The sequence below is a fragment of the Rhinatrema bivittatum genome, chromosome 5 (assembly GCF_901001135.1).
Source record: "Rhinatrema bivittatum chromosome 5, aRhiBiv1.1, whole genome shotgun sequence".
Lineage (NCBI taxonomy): Eukaryota > Metazoa > Chordata > Amphibia > Gymnophiona > Rhinatrematidae > Rhinatrema > Rhinatrema bivittatum.
In genome coordinates, this window is record NC_042619.1 from 174,229,041 (window position 1) to 174,246,497 (window position 17,457).

At 43.1% G+C, this 17,457-nt stretch overlaps 1 protein-coding gene across 1 annotated transcript in view; it reads left to right on the plus strand.

Annotated features, from left to right (window-relative positions):
• The window catches only part of LMO7 (LIM domain 7), a 374,915-nt gene that overhangs the window by 171,038 nt on the left and 186,420 nt on the right, over window positions 1-17,457 (plus strand). Inside the window, exon 4 of the mRNA XM_029603031.1 lies at window positions 15,757-15,863. Coding sequence (XP_029458891.1) covers window positions 15,757-15,863 — 107 coding nt within the window. The remainder of the gene's footprint in view (window positions 1-15,756; window positions 15,864-17,457) is intronic.

Consider the following 17,457-nt stretch of genomic DNA (forward strand, 5'->3'; position numbering starts at 1 on the left):
CTGGATTTGACAACCTTACAGAGAATGTGGGGTTGTGAGGTTCTTGCTGTAGCCTATTCATGTCACTCGCATCCTGCTGGGATACCTGCATTTTTGCATGCCCTCATAAAGAGAATGCAGGTGTCTGTTCTTCCTGCTTTTTTTTTTTTTTTTTTTTGTCAATAGACAGGCAATATAAAATGAAAAGCATCATTTTATCCCCCTATTACCCCAATCCCATGCTCTTTAACAAAGAAGTCATGATTAAGAAGGAGAGGACAAGGACTTCCACACCACATGACTACCTTAAAGGTCCCAATTATCAGGACAGGTGGCTGAACTTTATCTTATTTCTAGGTTAAAGAGTGAAAAAAGGCTCCCAAACCTTGGAAAACCAAATTCTCTTCTTTAACTATTTGTTCTGAGATGTCTTAAAATTCATCAAGAGGAGATCCAGCATCCCTGCTTTCCATGATGCTGAATCTGGAGCTTCCCTCTAACCATTTAGCAAGTATACCATGTTTAGCTATCAACCAGCCCTTATGCAAAAGTATCTCATGAGACTTGCCCAGGAAACTATTGTCAGACAAAAGGCAGGTAGACTTTGGAACACTCTTCCCCATGCATGGCCACTATTAATAAATGGGCAATACATTGCCAAAAATGCTGGATAGCAGGGCATTCTCGGACAATGAAAAAGGGTGGCACTAGACTGCCCACACTTTAAACACATATCAGAAGCAGTTATACCAGCACAATATGCTCTATGGATAAAGAATTGTGCAGCATAGAATTTGAAATTGAAGCTCTAGCAGTTGAGTATTTTCTATAATACGGTATATAGCTAGGTTGCATTTATACATATCCTGTTCAGTGTCATCTGCATATCCAAATCCTATACCTCTGCCATATTATATAGAATAGTAACTGTAAAGTGATGCACATGTTGCGCTCCGCGGCCGCAGATGGCCTTCTGGCCTCCGTTCCTGGGCCTACCTGAGGAGGATGGACAGTGCCAACTGTCATCTTACCCTTGGGGTTCCCTAGGCGTGTACATGCTCCCCGACCTGCTTTAACCATTTCATGGTGGGAACCTTGGGGCGTCTCCATCAGATGACGTCATTCAACTCCGATACTTAAGCTTGCCAGCCCAGACAGCCGGCGACCTGGCAACGAGTTCACTTGCTGTATCTACTACTCTCACTTCAGCGTTCTTCCTGCTTCCGTGGTGTGAGACTATCGGGTACCTGCTCCTCAGGGACCTTCACCCAGACTTCTGCCTACCTTGCTTCCCGAGGCTTCCTACGGAACTACTACTTGTCTTCAAGTCTCTGTGAGTACCACGCTGTGGACCCCTGTTGTGATATCTACGTGTACCCCGCTCTGCGGACCACTACCATGATCTCCCATCGAGGAACCCTCCAGCGTATCATGTCTTCAGACCCAGTGTAACTACAGTGACTGTATTTATCTCACGGCACCCCCCACTCCTCGGGTAGTGCCGCAGCTATTGCCTGACTCTACTCATCTGAGCTGAGGCCGATGTCAGCATCTGCGCTGTCACTCAATGGCCCACCTCCTGGGGTCACTTTTACTTTCTCCATTTATATCTCTGCTGTATATCATCCCGCAGCCGAGACTCCACCTCCCGATGGTGGGGCTCCTCCCCTGGGCAGTACCACTTCTCACTTCGGCCAAAGGGCCCACATACTGACTAATACTAACAGCACATGAGTATTTCCTGGTTCTGTAAAGATGCATGAGCCTTTGAAAACTACCAGACATCTATCCTGCTATGTTTGATGAAAATATGGAGAGGATATAACTATGGGCCTGGAGATGAGCAAAAAATTCCTTTGAAAACCAAAATGGGATGGACAATGCTTGAACAAATTTGTCTAGAAACATTTAATAAAATCTTGCACCGTACCCACCCCTGCCAACTGCAATCTCTTAAAGATTGGATAAATAGCTCCTGGAGGGAGCAAGGGGGTCACCCACTAAAGGATGTTCCATGAAAGTTTTGCCAAGGCCCTAATAAATTTCCAGACAGCCCCCATAGACCTAATAACCATAGAGTGGGATTAGACGAGCAATAGAGTATCCTTTTCAGCATGTAAGATACATTGCAAATTGAGGGAGCTACACCAATCATATTTTTAAGGCTATATCTGTAAAAACTCCAATGTTATACAACCAACGCCCCTATGCTCTCATGAGACATTCCATATTATAAAATCTAAAGTAAGGGCCCATGGCCTTCCTCCTCTCTGGATGCCTTTCGCTTCTCTTAAGGTATTCTTGCCATTTTCACCGCCCCATAGCAAATATGAACATGTCCTTCACAACATATGGATGTGTGTCTTGAGTAGAACCAAGAGAATCATTTGTAAAATCTATAACAACTTGGAGACCAAGATCATTTTTGATTAATGCTATCCTATCCAACATTGATAAGGGAAATTGCATCCAACTCTGCATTTTCTGCTAAAACTCCCGTAGAATGTTATCTGAATACTACTTGGTGCTGTCTGTTTATCTTTAAACCAAGATATTTAATACTTTCCCAACTCAATGGGAAGTATGCCAAACTCTAATGCAAACCACCTCTAATATCCAGTGCTTCAGACTTGTCTAACTTGAACTTAAGTCCTAAGAAACTATCAAAATCCTGAAATACCCTAAGATATTGGGTAATAATTGCTTAGAATATGGGACAGACATCAAAATATAGTCTGCAAAAAACACCTTGAGACAGTCTTTGAAAGGATTGTCTCCCAAGATACACTTCTGCTCTAACTTGTATATCAAAGGTTCCACTGATAAAATGAACAAGAGTGGCAATTTAGTTTAAATCTTTTTATCATTACATTGAACAATAAAAACAGCTTCTGATGTGCACTGTTTTCTGGTGCATATCAGGACACGTCAACAGCAAACCATAAATCAGTCAGTTATAATCCCCCCCCCCCCTCGTCTTCATAAAGTCCAAGTATCAAATTCCTCCAAAATGCTATATGTAGTGCCTAGTAAATAGTACGGTAGCAGACAAAAAAGAATGGCAAGTTAAAAGGTGCCCCTGAACAACTCAAAACTCGTAAACAACCATTGCCATTGATTGTGCCACAGGTACAAAAGCGTGATTGAATCCAAAATAGGACCTAAGACGCCAGATTTTTCCAAAACAAATTTTAAACACCAAGAGACTGTATAAGGCGGAAAAAAGCATCAAATACTGCTAACAGAGGTTCTTTAAACTTACTTTGTGTAGACGTCTCCAACACTAGAAGAAGCCTACGCATGTTGACACCAGACTTCCTCCTATAAACAAACCCTGCTTGCAGTGGGGAAACTAAACTGGCTATCAATTTAGCAAATATTTGTCTTGATTTAACAGAGAAGTAAGATGGCATGAGCCCAGCTGATTTGAGTCCCCTGCCTGGTTTAGGTAAGACGATTGTCACCGTTTTCAGGCTATCGGGCACCCGTCCTAAGTGGAACATGCACTCAAATAATGCCTTAAGGCTTTCTAAAACACAACATTGAATAGACATAACTGTCATCCACTCCATCTGGTCTTGGTGACTTAAACAAGTGCAAACCTGTGATAACTTTTGAAATTTCCTATACAGAAGTTGGAGCATTAAGCCTCTCCAATTCTAATAAAGACAACTGTGGAAGACAAATCTTGAACAAATGTAGAGCACTTGAACAAACTATCATTCTCAGCTGTATATAGATCCTTAAAACTGCTTAAAAATTGACAAATTAATTTCTTTGAGGTATGTAATATTTCACATTTATCTTGTAAAGCAGATATGAATTTTGGAGCCTGCTTAAGCCTTAACCAGATGGGCTAAAATTTTGCCTGTTTATTACCATGCAAGAACTTGTGTTTTCAGGGCCAGCAGTGAAACTCCAGCTCTCTGATGCAACTTATCATTTAGTACTTTCTGGGTGGTAATACATTTCTTTCATCTGCACAGCTTCAGGATCCTGCATTCCCTGCTTATGAACATTTAGACTTTCCCCAGTTCAATAATAATCTTATCCATGGCATGTCTCTTTTCCACCACATATCCAATAATAATTCCCTGCAGAACCATCCTAGCAGTTTCCCAAAAAAAATTGGCTTGTCTCTGTTGCCCATTAGTATCCATATATAGTTTCTATTTCTGCACTACAAATTCTCTAAATTTCTCATCTTAATATAGCCAGACATGCATTTTCAATTGATCAAAGATCAGATTGAGTTTACTCTCAGCTAAAATACAGGACACTGGGGCTTGATTTGATATTACCAGCATCTCATTCTGTGCTATCTGCAGCTTAGAGAGAAAAAAATAATTAGATATTAATATACAGTCTATCTTGGTCTGCATATTATGAGCAGTGCATAGTGAGTACAATCCTGAACTAAGGGGGTTTAACATTCTCCAAAAATACAATTGTAGAGTATCACACACACACTATATCCTCCTGTTTCTCCCCATGGCCTGGGTGCAGGGCTTAGAGTGCTTACCAGCTGAGGAATTGAACCTAGAGAGGTAATATGGGATATCACAATCTAAAAATGAGTGTTCACACCGATTGGGTGCATAAGTCAATGCCAAAACTGTATCCTTTGCCAAACAATTTCCCTAAAATTACAACAAATCTTCCTTTGGATCCCAAACACATATGCAATTTAAAACAAACCTTGTGCAGAAGAATTGCCACCCCATGTCTTAGAGAAACCTGAGGCAAAAAAAAACCCTGATACCTAATTCCTATGCAATTTATGTTCAACCTGAGTCATACGTATTTCTTACAAAAAAAAGATTATTACCTTTTACCTTTTCAAATAGTACAAAATATTTTCCTTTTTAATCGGGGAATCTAAGCCTGCCATATTCCATGTAATCATTTATTAAGGGTTGTTATTCCAGATATCGCTGGTGGTAAAGAAGGAAAAAAAAAAAGAAATTCCTTAGGTTAATAACTCCATCCCAGCATGAGCTGCGTCTCCCCTAACATCTACATATGGCTGGCAAACCTCAGTCTTGCTGTTGCATTCTTTTTCTTCCAATGTAAGCCTCCCTGCACTCTCACATCATATTCCCTCCTTAACCCCCAATAATATGAGGCTCAACAGCCTCCAAAAGTAACTGCTGCTAACAGGGCGCATGAGAACCAAAGCACATTTGGGTGCCACCCCACTCCCAATATCAATGCAGATCATATGTTCCCACAAAGCATATAGAGAACAGACTTAATCTGCATGCAGTGTAGCAGTTTAAAACAACCCTAGGTCAATAAACTCAGCTCAGCAGGTTGCAGCTATAACGCATAAATAGTGTATGTCTCAAACTACAGTTCCAACTAATCTTTTTATTTTATTTTTTTTTCTCTTCAATGTAAGTTGAAGCTTCTCAAGTCTAAAGAATTGGAGCTGGTTAAAGTCCTTGTTAAGGTATTGTAGCCTTTATTCCAAGAGCAAAAACGCATAGACAAACCTTACTGTAAACATCAAATCACTGGATTTGTCATGTGGAAGCCAGTACAAAGTACAGGTAGGCAACAGCATATTCTCTATCAAAGCCAAGCCAACGCCCAGCACCAACTGAAATAAAGGAAACCAGCAAACAAGCCAGTCTGTCACATGCAGATTTTATAAATCATGCAATTCTCTTCTCCATGCAGAGGCAAATGAGGGCCACAAAGATATAGATCACATAATCTGCATATTGGTCTTCCAACCATTCAAATTACTGAGAGCCCCTCCACCCCCCTACCCCCCAGATCAGCAAAGTAAAGAAAAAAATAAACGGTCAGTCATGGCATAACAAATTTTAAGTAAACATTGATGAGAGTTCAACTATACTACTTTTAGAGTCTCCTGATGCCTCTTCTGAGCTGCTCTGCAAAAACCTTGACTGCCGCAAATGTAGCAAGTGTGTATTCTCTCCTGGTACCAAACTTTTTAACTTTGCAGGTTAAAGGAGCGCAAAGTGTATGTTGTGTACGGCCAGTTATGGACAAAGTGGAGTAAACTCCCTGTTCTTAGATGAGACCCAAGCTGAGAAATCCTGAAAGATTAAAACTTTTGAACTCTTGGTGTATCTGCGATATGCTCTCAAATTATTTTGTGAGCATTGTTTAGCAGCTTCGCTATGACCATTCTTGGCTGAGCTTGTTCTGCAGCTCGTTTCCTAAGGAGATGACTGATACAAACTATCACATTGTAAGGATACTCAAAGTGCCATTGAATTTATGGGCAAATGCTTTCGACCGATTAAATATAAAGCAATGTAGGTATACTGACAAATACCGGTAATGCTTATGATGGTCCTTCCTTAAAAGCATATCATTTATTATATTACCAGTAAGCATTTTAATACATGTCAGCACAATCTTCAGGCAAAAATAACTTTTCTACTGCCCCCTACCAAGCTAGCAAAACCTTTAGTAGCAGGCGTCTACAGCTTTCTTATAGGGATATTCCCATCTCAAATGGCAGCTCTCGACTTAGCCTGGACTTATTCCAAAGGGCCTTTGCCTTCCTGGCAATCACTCTGGTCATCTTGGCCTCCAAGAGACTTTGATCGTAGTCGATTGCCATGGGCACACAGGGTTGGTGCTCCAGATCTTTGGTTAGTGCCCCCAATTTCCAATAGCTGTTCTGCTTACTGCTTCAGCTCCCTCTCCCCCGGGCAGCCTGCAGAGAACAGGAAGGGGAGAGGATGGAAAAGGGAGCCGAGCAAGCGTGTGCTTCTCAGCAGTGCTCCAGACTGTCTTCTCCCTCATGTCCTCACAGGAGGGGAAGGGGTGAGGCAGGTAGGCATTACAGGCAGCTTGAAGAAGGGTAAATGCAGAGGCCATGCTGTTTCCTCTCCCATCTTTCTGAAATAAACAATGTAAATTTAGGCTGTTTGAAGTGGAGAGCCAGGGTATGGAGATGCATGAGAATTGTGGTGAGTGCAAGAGCACAATGCATATTTTGGGGGGTGGGGGTGCTGCCATAGAGAAAGTCAGAGGGGGAGAAGGATCTGTATGTAAGAGCCAGAGGTGGTAATGGGGGGTGAAGAGACGCAGAAATTGTATTGGAGCAGAGCTGGTGATAGAGAGGGTGTATGAGTCAGGTTGTGAAGAGGCAAGGGAGGTATGGTGACAGAATTAGAGGTAGTGAAATGGTAGGCTGGTGACAGAGCTAGTGGTGGTAATTGGAGCATGAGAGTCAGAGGCGTGATGTGGTTTAAGGAGGCCGTGATAGAGAGCCAGTGGTAATGATTGGGAGGAAGAAGAGTTTGTGTGAGAGAGAGAGAGAGAGTGTTGTGGGGTTTATTTTGATTGGAGATTCTCTTTGAGTGGTCTATAAATGATTGTAAATAAATAATTATTCTGCTTTTTAACATGAATGATCTCACAGTGGATTACAATAAATTTAAAGTAGGTTACGATAGTATTAGATGAGAGCCAGAAAGGGTATTGGGGGAACAAGTATCAAAGAGCCAGAGAGAATATTGATGAGGGAGGGGAGAGTATGCAAGGAGATGACAGGAGGTAAGAATAGATCAGAAAGATTTTTAGGGGATAATTGGGGGTGAGGGAGTCAGAGTAGGGATGATGAGGCGAGGGAGACTAACTGGAGGGGATGGGAGAATGAGAGAAGGTGAGTGAAATTAAATGATTGAGAGGAGGTGAGAGTCAGTATGGGGATGATGGGAGTGGGGTGTGTGAGGGTGACTGGAGATTGAAGATGGTGAGAAAACAATGGAAGGGAGAGTTTAGGTAAGTGAAATATTGAGAGAGAAAACTGGAAGGTGATGGAGGGATGACATCTGGCTTTGAGAGAGAATATTTTATAGTGATGTAAGGGAGAGATGAAGATAATTTAGATGAAAAGGGAATGATAGATGGGAGGGGAGGAAGTGATGAAGACAGAATAAAAGTAAAATGGGAAGGAAAACCTAGAAAAAGATTTAGAAGATAGACAAGAGGAAATCAGGAAAAAGACTAAGATCAAATGCAAAATAAACCCCACTCAGATAACAAAAGTAGAAAGCATTTTATTGTCACTTCAGTGATTGGAATATATAATGCAGTGTACTAGTAGCTGGAGTAAACTGGATTCTCTGCATGCTGTGATTACTTTTATGGGATCAGTGTAAGTGGTGGTCAAAAATATTATAGATGAGTTATGGAGACTTGAGAAGGCGTATCTGATATGACATTTGAAGGAGGACCTCTCTGGTTTGAAAAGCTGCTGTACAGTATTATATAATTCATATGTTTATACAGTAAAAGGTTTCAGAATCTACCAAGAATCCTATGAATGGAATATAATTTTCAGTGTCAAATGCCTTATGTACAATGTATTTTTTGCTAGAGATTAGTGGTGGAGGGTTAAATTTTGTGAAAACAAGGAGTGCCTCACCACGTGGAGCAGAGCTGGTGAGACTCTGCAAGAATCAACCGGTGCAGTGTATGTCCTTGGCTCTTCCAATGTGACCAAAGCGATTTTTTAAAAATTGTCTCCATAAAATCAGCAGGATCTCAGTAAATCACTGTGTCCTGTGTTTGTACAGGCTTGTTCTTTGGGGAGGGGGCACAGGCCTGGGGACTGACCAATCATGATTGTCAATGTATTTGGGCCCATAGGGGAAGGGATCCCTATGGGCCCAAGCCCTATAAGCCTGTGCCCTGAATGTAAGTACTTAGCAAAACCTGCCTTGCAATCTCCAAGTCCTTGGTTAGCTTCACCTGGACCTACCAATTAATATTGTCTTGCCTTGCCTTGCCTTCAGTCAGGTTCTTCTCCTGACTCACTTCAGGGTAGCTGTTCCTTGGATGACAGTTCCCAGCTGCCTCTTGTTCCTCTGCTTTCCTCTTTCATAAAGGGGCATTAGTTCATCTTTCGTTGTTTCCTTCACAGTGCCTCTGCATGTTTGACTAGCTAATTCCTCAGTCTCTCTGAAAGGTTTCTGGTGGTTTGGAGTCCCTACCCCTTCATACTTTCATATTCTACTTTTTTTTTGACTCCTTCCCCAACTTGCATAATACATCATTAGGCTCCTTCCATGTGAATTATCATTTTAGGATAGGCTTTCGTTCTCTTGAAATCCCAGATCTCTGGTATTGGGTCGGGGTAGCCCAATAAGTATGCTCATGCCATGTCAGCTTGCACTAAGGGAAAGAAGCCAAATGTGGAATGGAGGAGCTGCCTAGTGGTTAGAGCCAGCGGGCTGAGAACCAGGGAAGCCAGGGTCCAGATTCCACTCTCGTGTTCCTTTTGACCTTGAGTAAGTCACCTTTTACCTTCCATTGCCTCTAGTAGAAACTTAGCACCTGATTTACTAAGGCTTTTCTCCCATTCTCTGTCTATGGAGAAGAATGCTTAGTAAACGAGGCCCTTTGGATTGTAAGTCCTCAGGGGGTACAGGGAAATACGTGCAGTATCTGAATGCAACTTGCCTTCAGCTGCTAATGAAAAGGCATGAGCTAAATCCTCACACTGCCTCATTTAAATATGCTGAAACCCGCTTAGGTGGCTGAACTCCATAGGAATCAATGGGGGTGAAAAAAGTAACATGGGAAATCTTTTGTAAGCAGAGGGAAGTCAGAATGATATGTGGGACTTAAGGTGCATGTGGAGTGCCAAATCTTTGTACTCTTTGCTTTTCCTTCATTCCCTTATGAGCAGCACTGCACGTCAAGGACTCTTCCCTTCACAAATGCATCTTGGCATTCCACAACCATCAATTGGTTTTTCATTAATAAATTCATCTTAGTGGTAGCATGCATTGATTGGCTGTGTTTTCCTGCTCCCCTCATCTATGTGCAATTATGCTGAAGCAAGCCCATTTAGGCAGACTCATCCCAGGACTTACACAGCTTTTCCTTCTAGTTAATGATCTAATGACCCGTTGGAAGGCTGGAATCATTGACTCATTTCCGCTACCCTTGTGGTCGGTCACCAGACTATAAAATCATGTTTCTCTCTCCTCCCCCCCCCCCCCCCCCCCCCCCCCACTGACCATGTTTTAGACTGCAGCATCTGCACTGCAAGTATTTTCCCATGGAGTCCAGTTTCTCTGTTCCTGGTGGTACTATGATAAGGAATGGGTCTCTCTGGCAGCTACTCTTACCCATCCTATAAATAGCATCTCTTTTTATCATTTTTGTGTGTACATAGCCTGTTGCATAATAGCAATAGTTTGAACTATTGATCTGTCCTGTCTTTGAAAAGGGGTAATGAATGGTTAGTTAATATATTTTTCAGAGCTATATGGTAATAAATGTGGCAACATGCTACATTCATTCTGCGTTTTTCAAAAAGACAAGGGTATCTGACATAGATTTGTGACGGTGTATACTCCCTTATCCTCAAGTAGAGGGAGGATCAACTGGATGACAGCAGAGTGCATCTGTGGTGCAAGAGTGGCTGAGGGGATGCAGTGTCTGGAGCGCATACACAGAGTAATTGTGGAACAAAATGGTGCCCAGGAGGCAACAGTTGCTTTTGGTGCCCCTGCCCATCCACCTCCTTCCCTTTTGGGCTGACAAGATTCGACTCAGACTGGCTTAGAAAAGGGTAAGTGTGCAACCATAGGCTGTTGCCTTGCTTAGCCACCCCTTACACGTGTGTGTGTTCTCTCTGTGATACTTTCGTATCCTTTCTAGACTGCTGGCATAGATGCTATGTGTAGGCAGCATTTTTTTTGTTGTAGGTTTTTTTTTCCTGAGTTCATTATGTGAAAGAATAAGTACCGTATCAGTTCCCATGCTCCTTTTTATGGCAAGAACCATGACGATGTGTTCTTGTGTCATCATTGCAGATGTATGGGCTTGCTTTTTTTTTTTTTTTTTGCCTGCTTATTTGTAGGCATGCCTTAGTTCTTTTCTGATGCCATCTGTGGTTGCCATTCACTGGCTCTTTGTAGGTACAGCTATTTATCTAACCTTTACTTAAGGCTCTGATATTTGATATCTGAATGCTAGTCCATATGTTGCTAAACTTTCAACATCTCGTTAAGTGTCTGCTGCTTGCTTTGATTGCATTATAGAACTTGATTTATCCAGTAACCGTATTATATAAGCTAATGTTGCATGAAAGTTTAACATTCTTTTGTAGTGACTTTTTTCTTTTCTCAGGGATTGAATAACTTTAGTTGTGCAAATGGAATGCATGTGTACTATAATGTGGTCAGGGCTCCAAAAATATGGTTGCCTGGTTATCAGTGGTGATCAGAAGCACCTAGGAGGTGGTGGCAAGGTAGGAAGCAGCTCGAATGGCCACAGAAGAGTTTTTCTGTTTCTTGCCTGCACTGCCCTCTGCCTCCATTCCTTTCTTTCCCTGGAGCAGGAATCATAGGAGCTGCTCCAAGGAGCCATGGGAAGGCAGCACCCAGAGCGGGCAGCCATGGTTCAGAGGGGAAGAGGAGGTGGTAGGAGCCTGATTATGGCCTGACTCGAGAGTTTCAGGGAGAAGGGACCAGCATATTACTGGAGCCTAGGGTAGGATGGCTTGATCAAGGCCTGGGGAGAGGCTGAGAGAGAACTAAGGGATTGAGCAGGGAAGTGAGGGAGAAGACTGAAGAATTTAAAATTGCTCCACTAGGAATTATTGGGAACCTGTGCATCTGTTGTAGTACTCTGGGTTGGACTTCTGCTGGCCTGAAACAAATATTTACAGCAGTTCTGAAGGCTCCAGGAGGTTAATGAAAGGGGTTTGGGTGACTAAGTGAAACGGAGAGCTATTTTGGAGCATCTATGATGGCAAACATGCCTTTGGTTCAAAGTCAAGCAGTGCTAGATCAGCACTAGACACCAAGCCACTAGGTGGCAGAAATCTGTCTTCCTGCTGGCTCAGTATAGAGCTTCTTCCAAGGGTTGTGGGGAGGATCAGGTTTTTTGAGAGGAGGATGTGGGTGTCTGCAACAGTGAGGGGCGTTCCCCCCCCCCCCCCCCCCCCCCCCCTGGCTAACTGGCCCTCTTGGCTGTTTAGTGTGAGGGAATCTGAACCCTGTATGCTGATACTTGTGTTATGTATAGTGCATGAATGCCATGTTTAGTGCATTTTTCATAACTCGCATAGCACTATGCATCCACATTCTTTACTACTTTGGTAGCAAAGTAATTTTTTAATATTCACACCAAAAATGTGTTTTTTTAGTGCATATTTTTTAGTGTGCTTTTGGCAGTTTATAGAAAAGTGGTAGGGAGGGGTAGAGGGTCAATTCAGAAACCTTTTTTTCAGGGATGGCCCATTGGATCCCAATGGGCCATAAAAGATTTTCTTAAAGGGGGCTAGCTCCACTGTCTTTTCCCCCTCTTCTTGTCCCAAGGGGTGGGTTCTCTTTTGGTGTTGGGAGGATAACCTTCTAGGTTCAAAGATGGAATGAGCTCCCTTGTGTGTAAGATGACACAGCTCTTTGGGGCTGGACTCACTGGATGAGTATTCAAATTAAAATGTACTGTGACTGTAATCAAATCAGGAGGAGTAAAGTGTGTCCAGATACATCCAGGTTTCTTGTTTGTTTCAGGATGTAGATTTTTAATGGCTCTACCTCTGTGGATGTTTCCCTCAAGGCAGGGGCTTGGAACTTGATTATCCTCCACGGGTTGGAGAGACGCTGTCACGGGGTGGAAAATCCTTTGGGGGGGGGGGTCTCCAGATGTTTTTCACTCATCTCCTTGGATTTCTCTCCACCTGCAGGCAGACCTTCCTGGAGGAAAGGTCTTTTTGCTGGAAACAGTTCTTACTTTCAGTTCTGGGTAACGAAGGGGGCAGAAAAATCTTCCTTCTCCAGTCAAGCAAAGAAAAATATTCTCACTTCTCTGGGATGGTTGCTGCAAGCTCCTCTTGAACTGGGGGAAGAGCTAAACAGCTCCCTCTTGTGTCCCTGGAGAGGGTGTTTCAACCTATGACTCAGAAAACAAAACCTCACAAAACTTAGCAAAAAAGGGCACAACATTTCTCTCTAGGACACTCTCTTCCCTCCAGTCTATAACCAAGACCTTGCAGGGCAGTGTCTCTCCCTTCCTTATCCAGGCTGGGGGGGGGGGGGGGGGGGCTGAACTTGGAGAACACAATGTAACAGCGCCTTTTCCCTACTCTGCCATACTCCTAACTCCCTTTCCTGGGCTGAGGGCTATCCTTCTAACAAGCCTCTGGAGGTGGTGCTGTTCGGAGTGGTATTATCCCTCTTAGCTGGCAGCTAAAGCGCTGGGAGTTGGGAGCCATCTAGTGGAGACTCAAGGGGTCTCCACACCTCTCTGCACCTCTTCAGGCCGAATAGTTTCATTTGATCCCTACTTTGCATCTTAAAATCATATATACAGTTAAAAGCCTTTGCAGTCACAAACATAACTTTGTATGTTTTAGATATAAAGATGATTGTAGGCACGGTGGTATGTGAGATGCTGTGACTTAGGGTCCGTTGGTGCCTCTGAGAGCTAAGGACATAGATTCCTGGAAATCATTCTGTCTGGTGTCACTGGATGTGCAAGATGGGCGGGACAGGGAAGGAGGAAGAGGTGACCCAGTGGCAAGAAGGTAAAAAGGCCCTGGCGTAAAAATGACTGAGCAGAAAAAGGAATAGGTGGGGCATGTTGTGTGCATGTGTTGGGCAGATATTTAAAGTGCAAAAATATAATTCACTGACCAGAATCAAATTTGAAACTTAACATTAGAGGTTACATTGGTAAAAACAAGGACACAGAATTGACTTTGACATTCTGGTTTAGATGACTTTCTTTGTTTAATTTTTCTGATTGGGGGAGGGGGGGGGGGGGGAGTTTAATATCTGATCATTGCCCCATGTAAATGGACAAAAGCATAAATCTTCCTGCTGTACCGGGCCTGAAGAGTTAGCCAGGTAGATTATAGCTTCTGTCCATTATAAACTGAGTGGAGTTCGCAGGATCATATCCATATAGATTTCTTTGGTTATTTGCAGAGGAAGCTTTGCTATTGAGAGATCCTGAAACCCTAAAATTAGCCTCCCTTTTCTCCTACCCTCTCTCTGTTCCCAAGAAGCTCTTTAAATTCAGCTGATGTGTTGTGACTTGCGATGCCTCTGTTTCAAAAGCTGTGGCCGGGTAGTCTTTCTGCTTAATGACAGGATCTCACTGACTCTGCCTTCCAGTTTGCATGGTGAGCCTCAGATATTTTGTGTTGTACAAGGAAAGCAGATGCTTCCCACCCAAAGTGATTAGGCGCTCCCTAACGCAAGCAAACTCTAACATGTTTTTCTTTTTAATGTGAACACCAGAGAAACCATGCCCCCCAAAAATAATCCGCACAAGCAGCCCAGCACTGGAACTGAACTCTAACCCCGAAAAACCAACCTCTCATCTCCTGTTTTTAACTTTACAATTTTGTTCTGCTTTCTGAATATCCAGTGATAGTAAAGAATTCGGGTTAACAACATTGGCTTGGGCGTAGTTAATGAACTACGTTTGGTTCACTTTCTCTGGGACAGTGGATTCTCTCCAATAAATACGTACAATTTGCAAGTACGTAAAATCTCCTCATTTATAAGAGTGCCATTAGTGTCCGTTGCTTTGGACCACGTTCACATGGTAAGTGGCCCTATCTCCAGAGTGCAAAGTCCTAGCTTTGAGCCCATGTAGATGCGGTGACTTAAGGTTGCACAATGGGCGGCTGTTAGTGAGCTAAGCCGCTGATGCACTGCCACGTTGCCCGGGCCGTGGAACCTGTGTTCGCACGCTGTGCTTGGAGCCTCCGAATAAAGGCCGCCCAGTCTTTTGACTGGGAAAAAGCCTGCGCAAACTGTGAAGCTACCCTTTTTTTTTTTTTTTTGTACCGGGGAATGGGAGAACTCTATGCTTTCGCTTGTTCAGTCTTCAGTTTCTTAGACTGGGAACAGGTGATGGCACAGGAGGCTTGAACCAGTCCGTGCTCCTGCCTGTGAGATGGTCAAAGAACAGACCTTGGACATAGCTCGGGAAGAACCGCGGCTCCCTGGAAGGCACACCACCGCAGTGTTGGAAAATGTGTGTGTGTGTATACAGGTTTGGGTGGAACTAGGAAAAAGGGAAATGCAATTAACCTCCCTTGTTATCTAAGTGTAAGCCAGGGTCACAGATTGCGTGAGTGTCTTTTGTATGGCAGTGATTTAGTCCTGGCTCTGGCATTACTACAGCAGCCCGTCCGTGGCAGGTGCAGCACATGAATAGCTGCTGCCTGAGTTCTTAGAATTGTGCAGTATCGGAAACCAACTTCATTCCGTTTCCGTGCTTTTATTTTTTATTGGGTGGGAGGGAGGTTTCTTTTAACTGAGCCTCTCTTGAGCAACCAAACCCAGATTCCAGGTGCAATATTCCATAATCAGTCTGCAGTTGGTAATCATAGAAACATGTTCCTCCTCCTCCTCCTGAGCCTGCACTGCCAGCAGTTTCTGGGTGGGTCAATGTCAGTAGCTGAAGTTATTTTTAAAGACAGAAGAGGTGAGGTTTGCCGTGTAAAGCCAGGAAGAGGGCGTTCGTATTTGCAGAGCTGACATCAAAAGTGTACACTCTGCCTACTGGCTAGGCTCTCGCCCTATACCAGGTAATCTTTCCAGTGTGACACAGATCAGAGCCAACTCTCGCTCATTTATGAAATATTGCTAGTATTTATCCCTGGGAGATTGCTGTACCTTTTTTTTTTTTTTTTTTCTTTTCTTCAAAAGTCGAACTTTGGAGCTTGGGACTCTCTCTTGATAAACAAGTCATCGTCCTCGTTCGGTGCCGCTTCTAATCAAGCCACCGCTTTTCCTCTTCTCTCCGCAGGATAATATAAATGTATTTTTGAAAGCTTGCGAGAAACTTGGATTGAAAGACGCTCAACTTTTTCATCCGGGGGATCTTCAGGACTTGTCGAGCCGAGTCACTGTCAAGTAAGTTTCACCTAAGCTGGGAGGGGGTGATAAATATCTGTCCTGTTGATGTACAGTGGCTTGAAACAGGACCCTGTGTAAAGAATGCTTTCCTGGTCCCTAGAAAACAGAATGTGCTTGAAACTGTTTTTGGTTTGGTTTTGTGTGGAGTGGGAATCATGGATGAGTACCAAGTGGGTTGTGTCTGCCTTTTACTTCAAAACTGAATGGCACAGCATATTTGTCTGCATTTCAAATTGTAGTTTAATGTGCTTGCGGCAGAGCCGTAGAAGGTGTTATGAATGATTTTGAAATTGTAGCAAAGTTTGGAGATTATTCTAGCTATTGAATAGACTGCTTAAAAGGCATGTGAAAGATAAGTGGCTTTTGGGGGGCATTCAGAGGAAAGTAAAAAGCAAAAATAAAAGATAGATCTGGTAAACTAGAATTGTATGTGGTGGTCTTTGTTCTTTTAAAAAAAAATTTGTATAAGGACAATTCTGGTCTTTGCCTGTGTGTACAAAGATATATATAATTTGTATATAACATTTTTTGCATAATTTTTGGAAGCAAAATTTCCAGTGAAATGTCATTTGTAGTTCTGCCTGCTGACTTTTCCGTTAAGGGTCACTGTCATGTTTAGCAATAGTATGAAATCTGTCTTTCTGTAGTGGATTTTATGGTGGCCCATCCATCTGTCACATATTTAGGGCCCACTGTTACTAAACGCTCTTCCCCGCAGACACAGAATGAGAGAGAAGCCGTGGTAAATCGGGCTCTTGGTCTGCTGTCAGGATTACAGCATTTAACTTAGTGTTTTAGCAAAAACAGTGGTGCAACAAGTCTTTTTCCTCAGGCTATGCTGGCTGCTTGCAGTGACGGTTACTCCTTTAATGTGCTGTAGAGTTAAATGCCAGGAGAGAGAGAAATTGTAGCTTGTCATTTAGTGGCAAAGGAAATCCTGGGTCTGGCCCCTCTTCTGCCAGGGCTGTCAAATTCCAGGTGGGTGATAATGCAATGGCTGCTGCCGAAATGGATCCCCTGCTGGCACAAGTGCAGCCCTGCGGGGGGTGATCCAATCTCAAAGGAGGCAACCCCTTCAGCCAGTGTGGGAACCTGAAGCATCCCAGATTGGTTGCCTGAGCAGAAAAGAAATGGAAAAAATATTTAATAAATGCCTTCATTTTGATTCACAAAATGACAGTTTGGCTTGTACTCTTGTCAGATTCCTTCTAAGTGCACCAGCTGTCCCCCTTTACCTTTCAAAGAAAGGAAGATGCGTCTTCAGGCAAAGCTAATTTCTTTCTTTTAGCATTCGTTTTTCAACTTTATGGAAGTTGTTGAAGGTGGTGAAGCAGATTTTCTCTTCTCCGCCTAGAGCCTTGGTAGATTCTCTCTCTCTCTCCACCTGCCAGCTGAAACCTTGCTAGACTCTTGGCAGCTTATAAAAACTTGTTTGGCCAACAGTTACAAAAGGTTATCTTGCACTTTCAGGACCACAGAGCCTCATTCTTCATCCCTCTGGAAAGAGGTTCTGTATGCTCAAAAGCTCATATGCAGTGAAATCTCTGGGTAACTGTTTTGTGCAGTCAAAGGAATCTCATCCTTCCAGCAC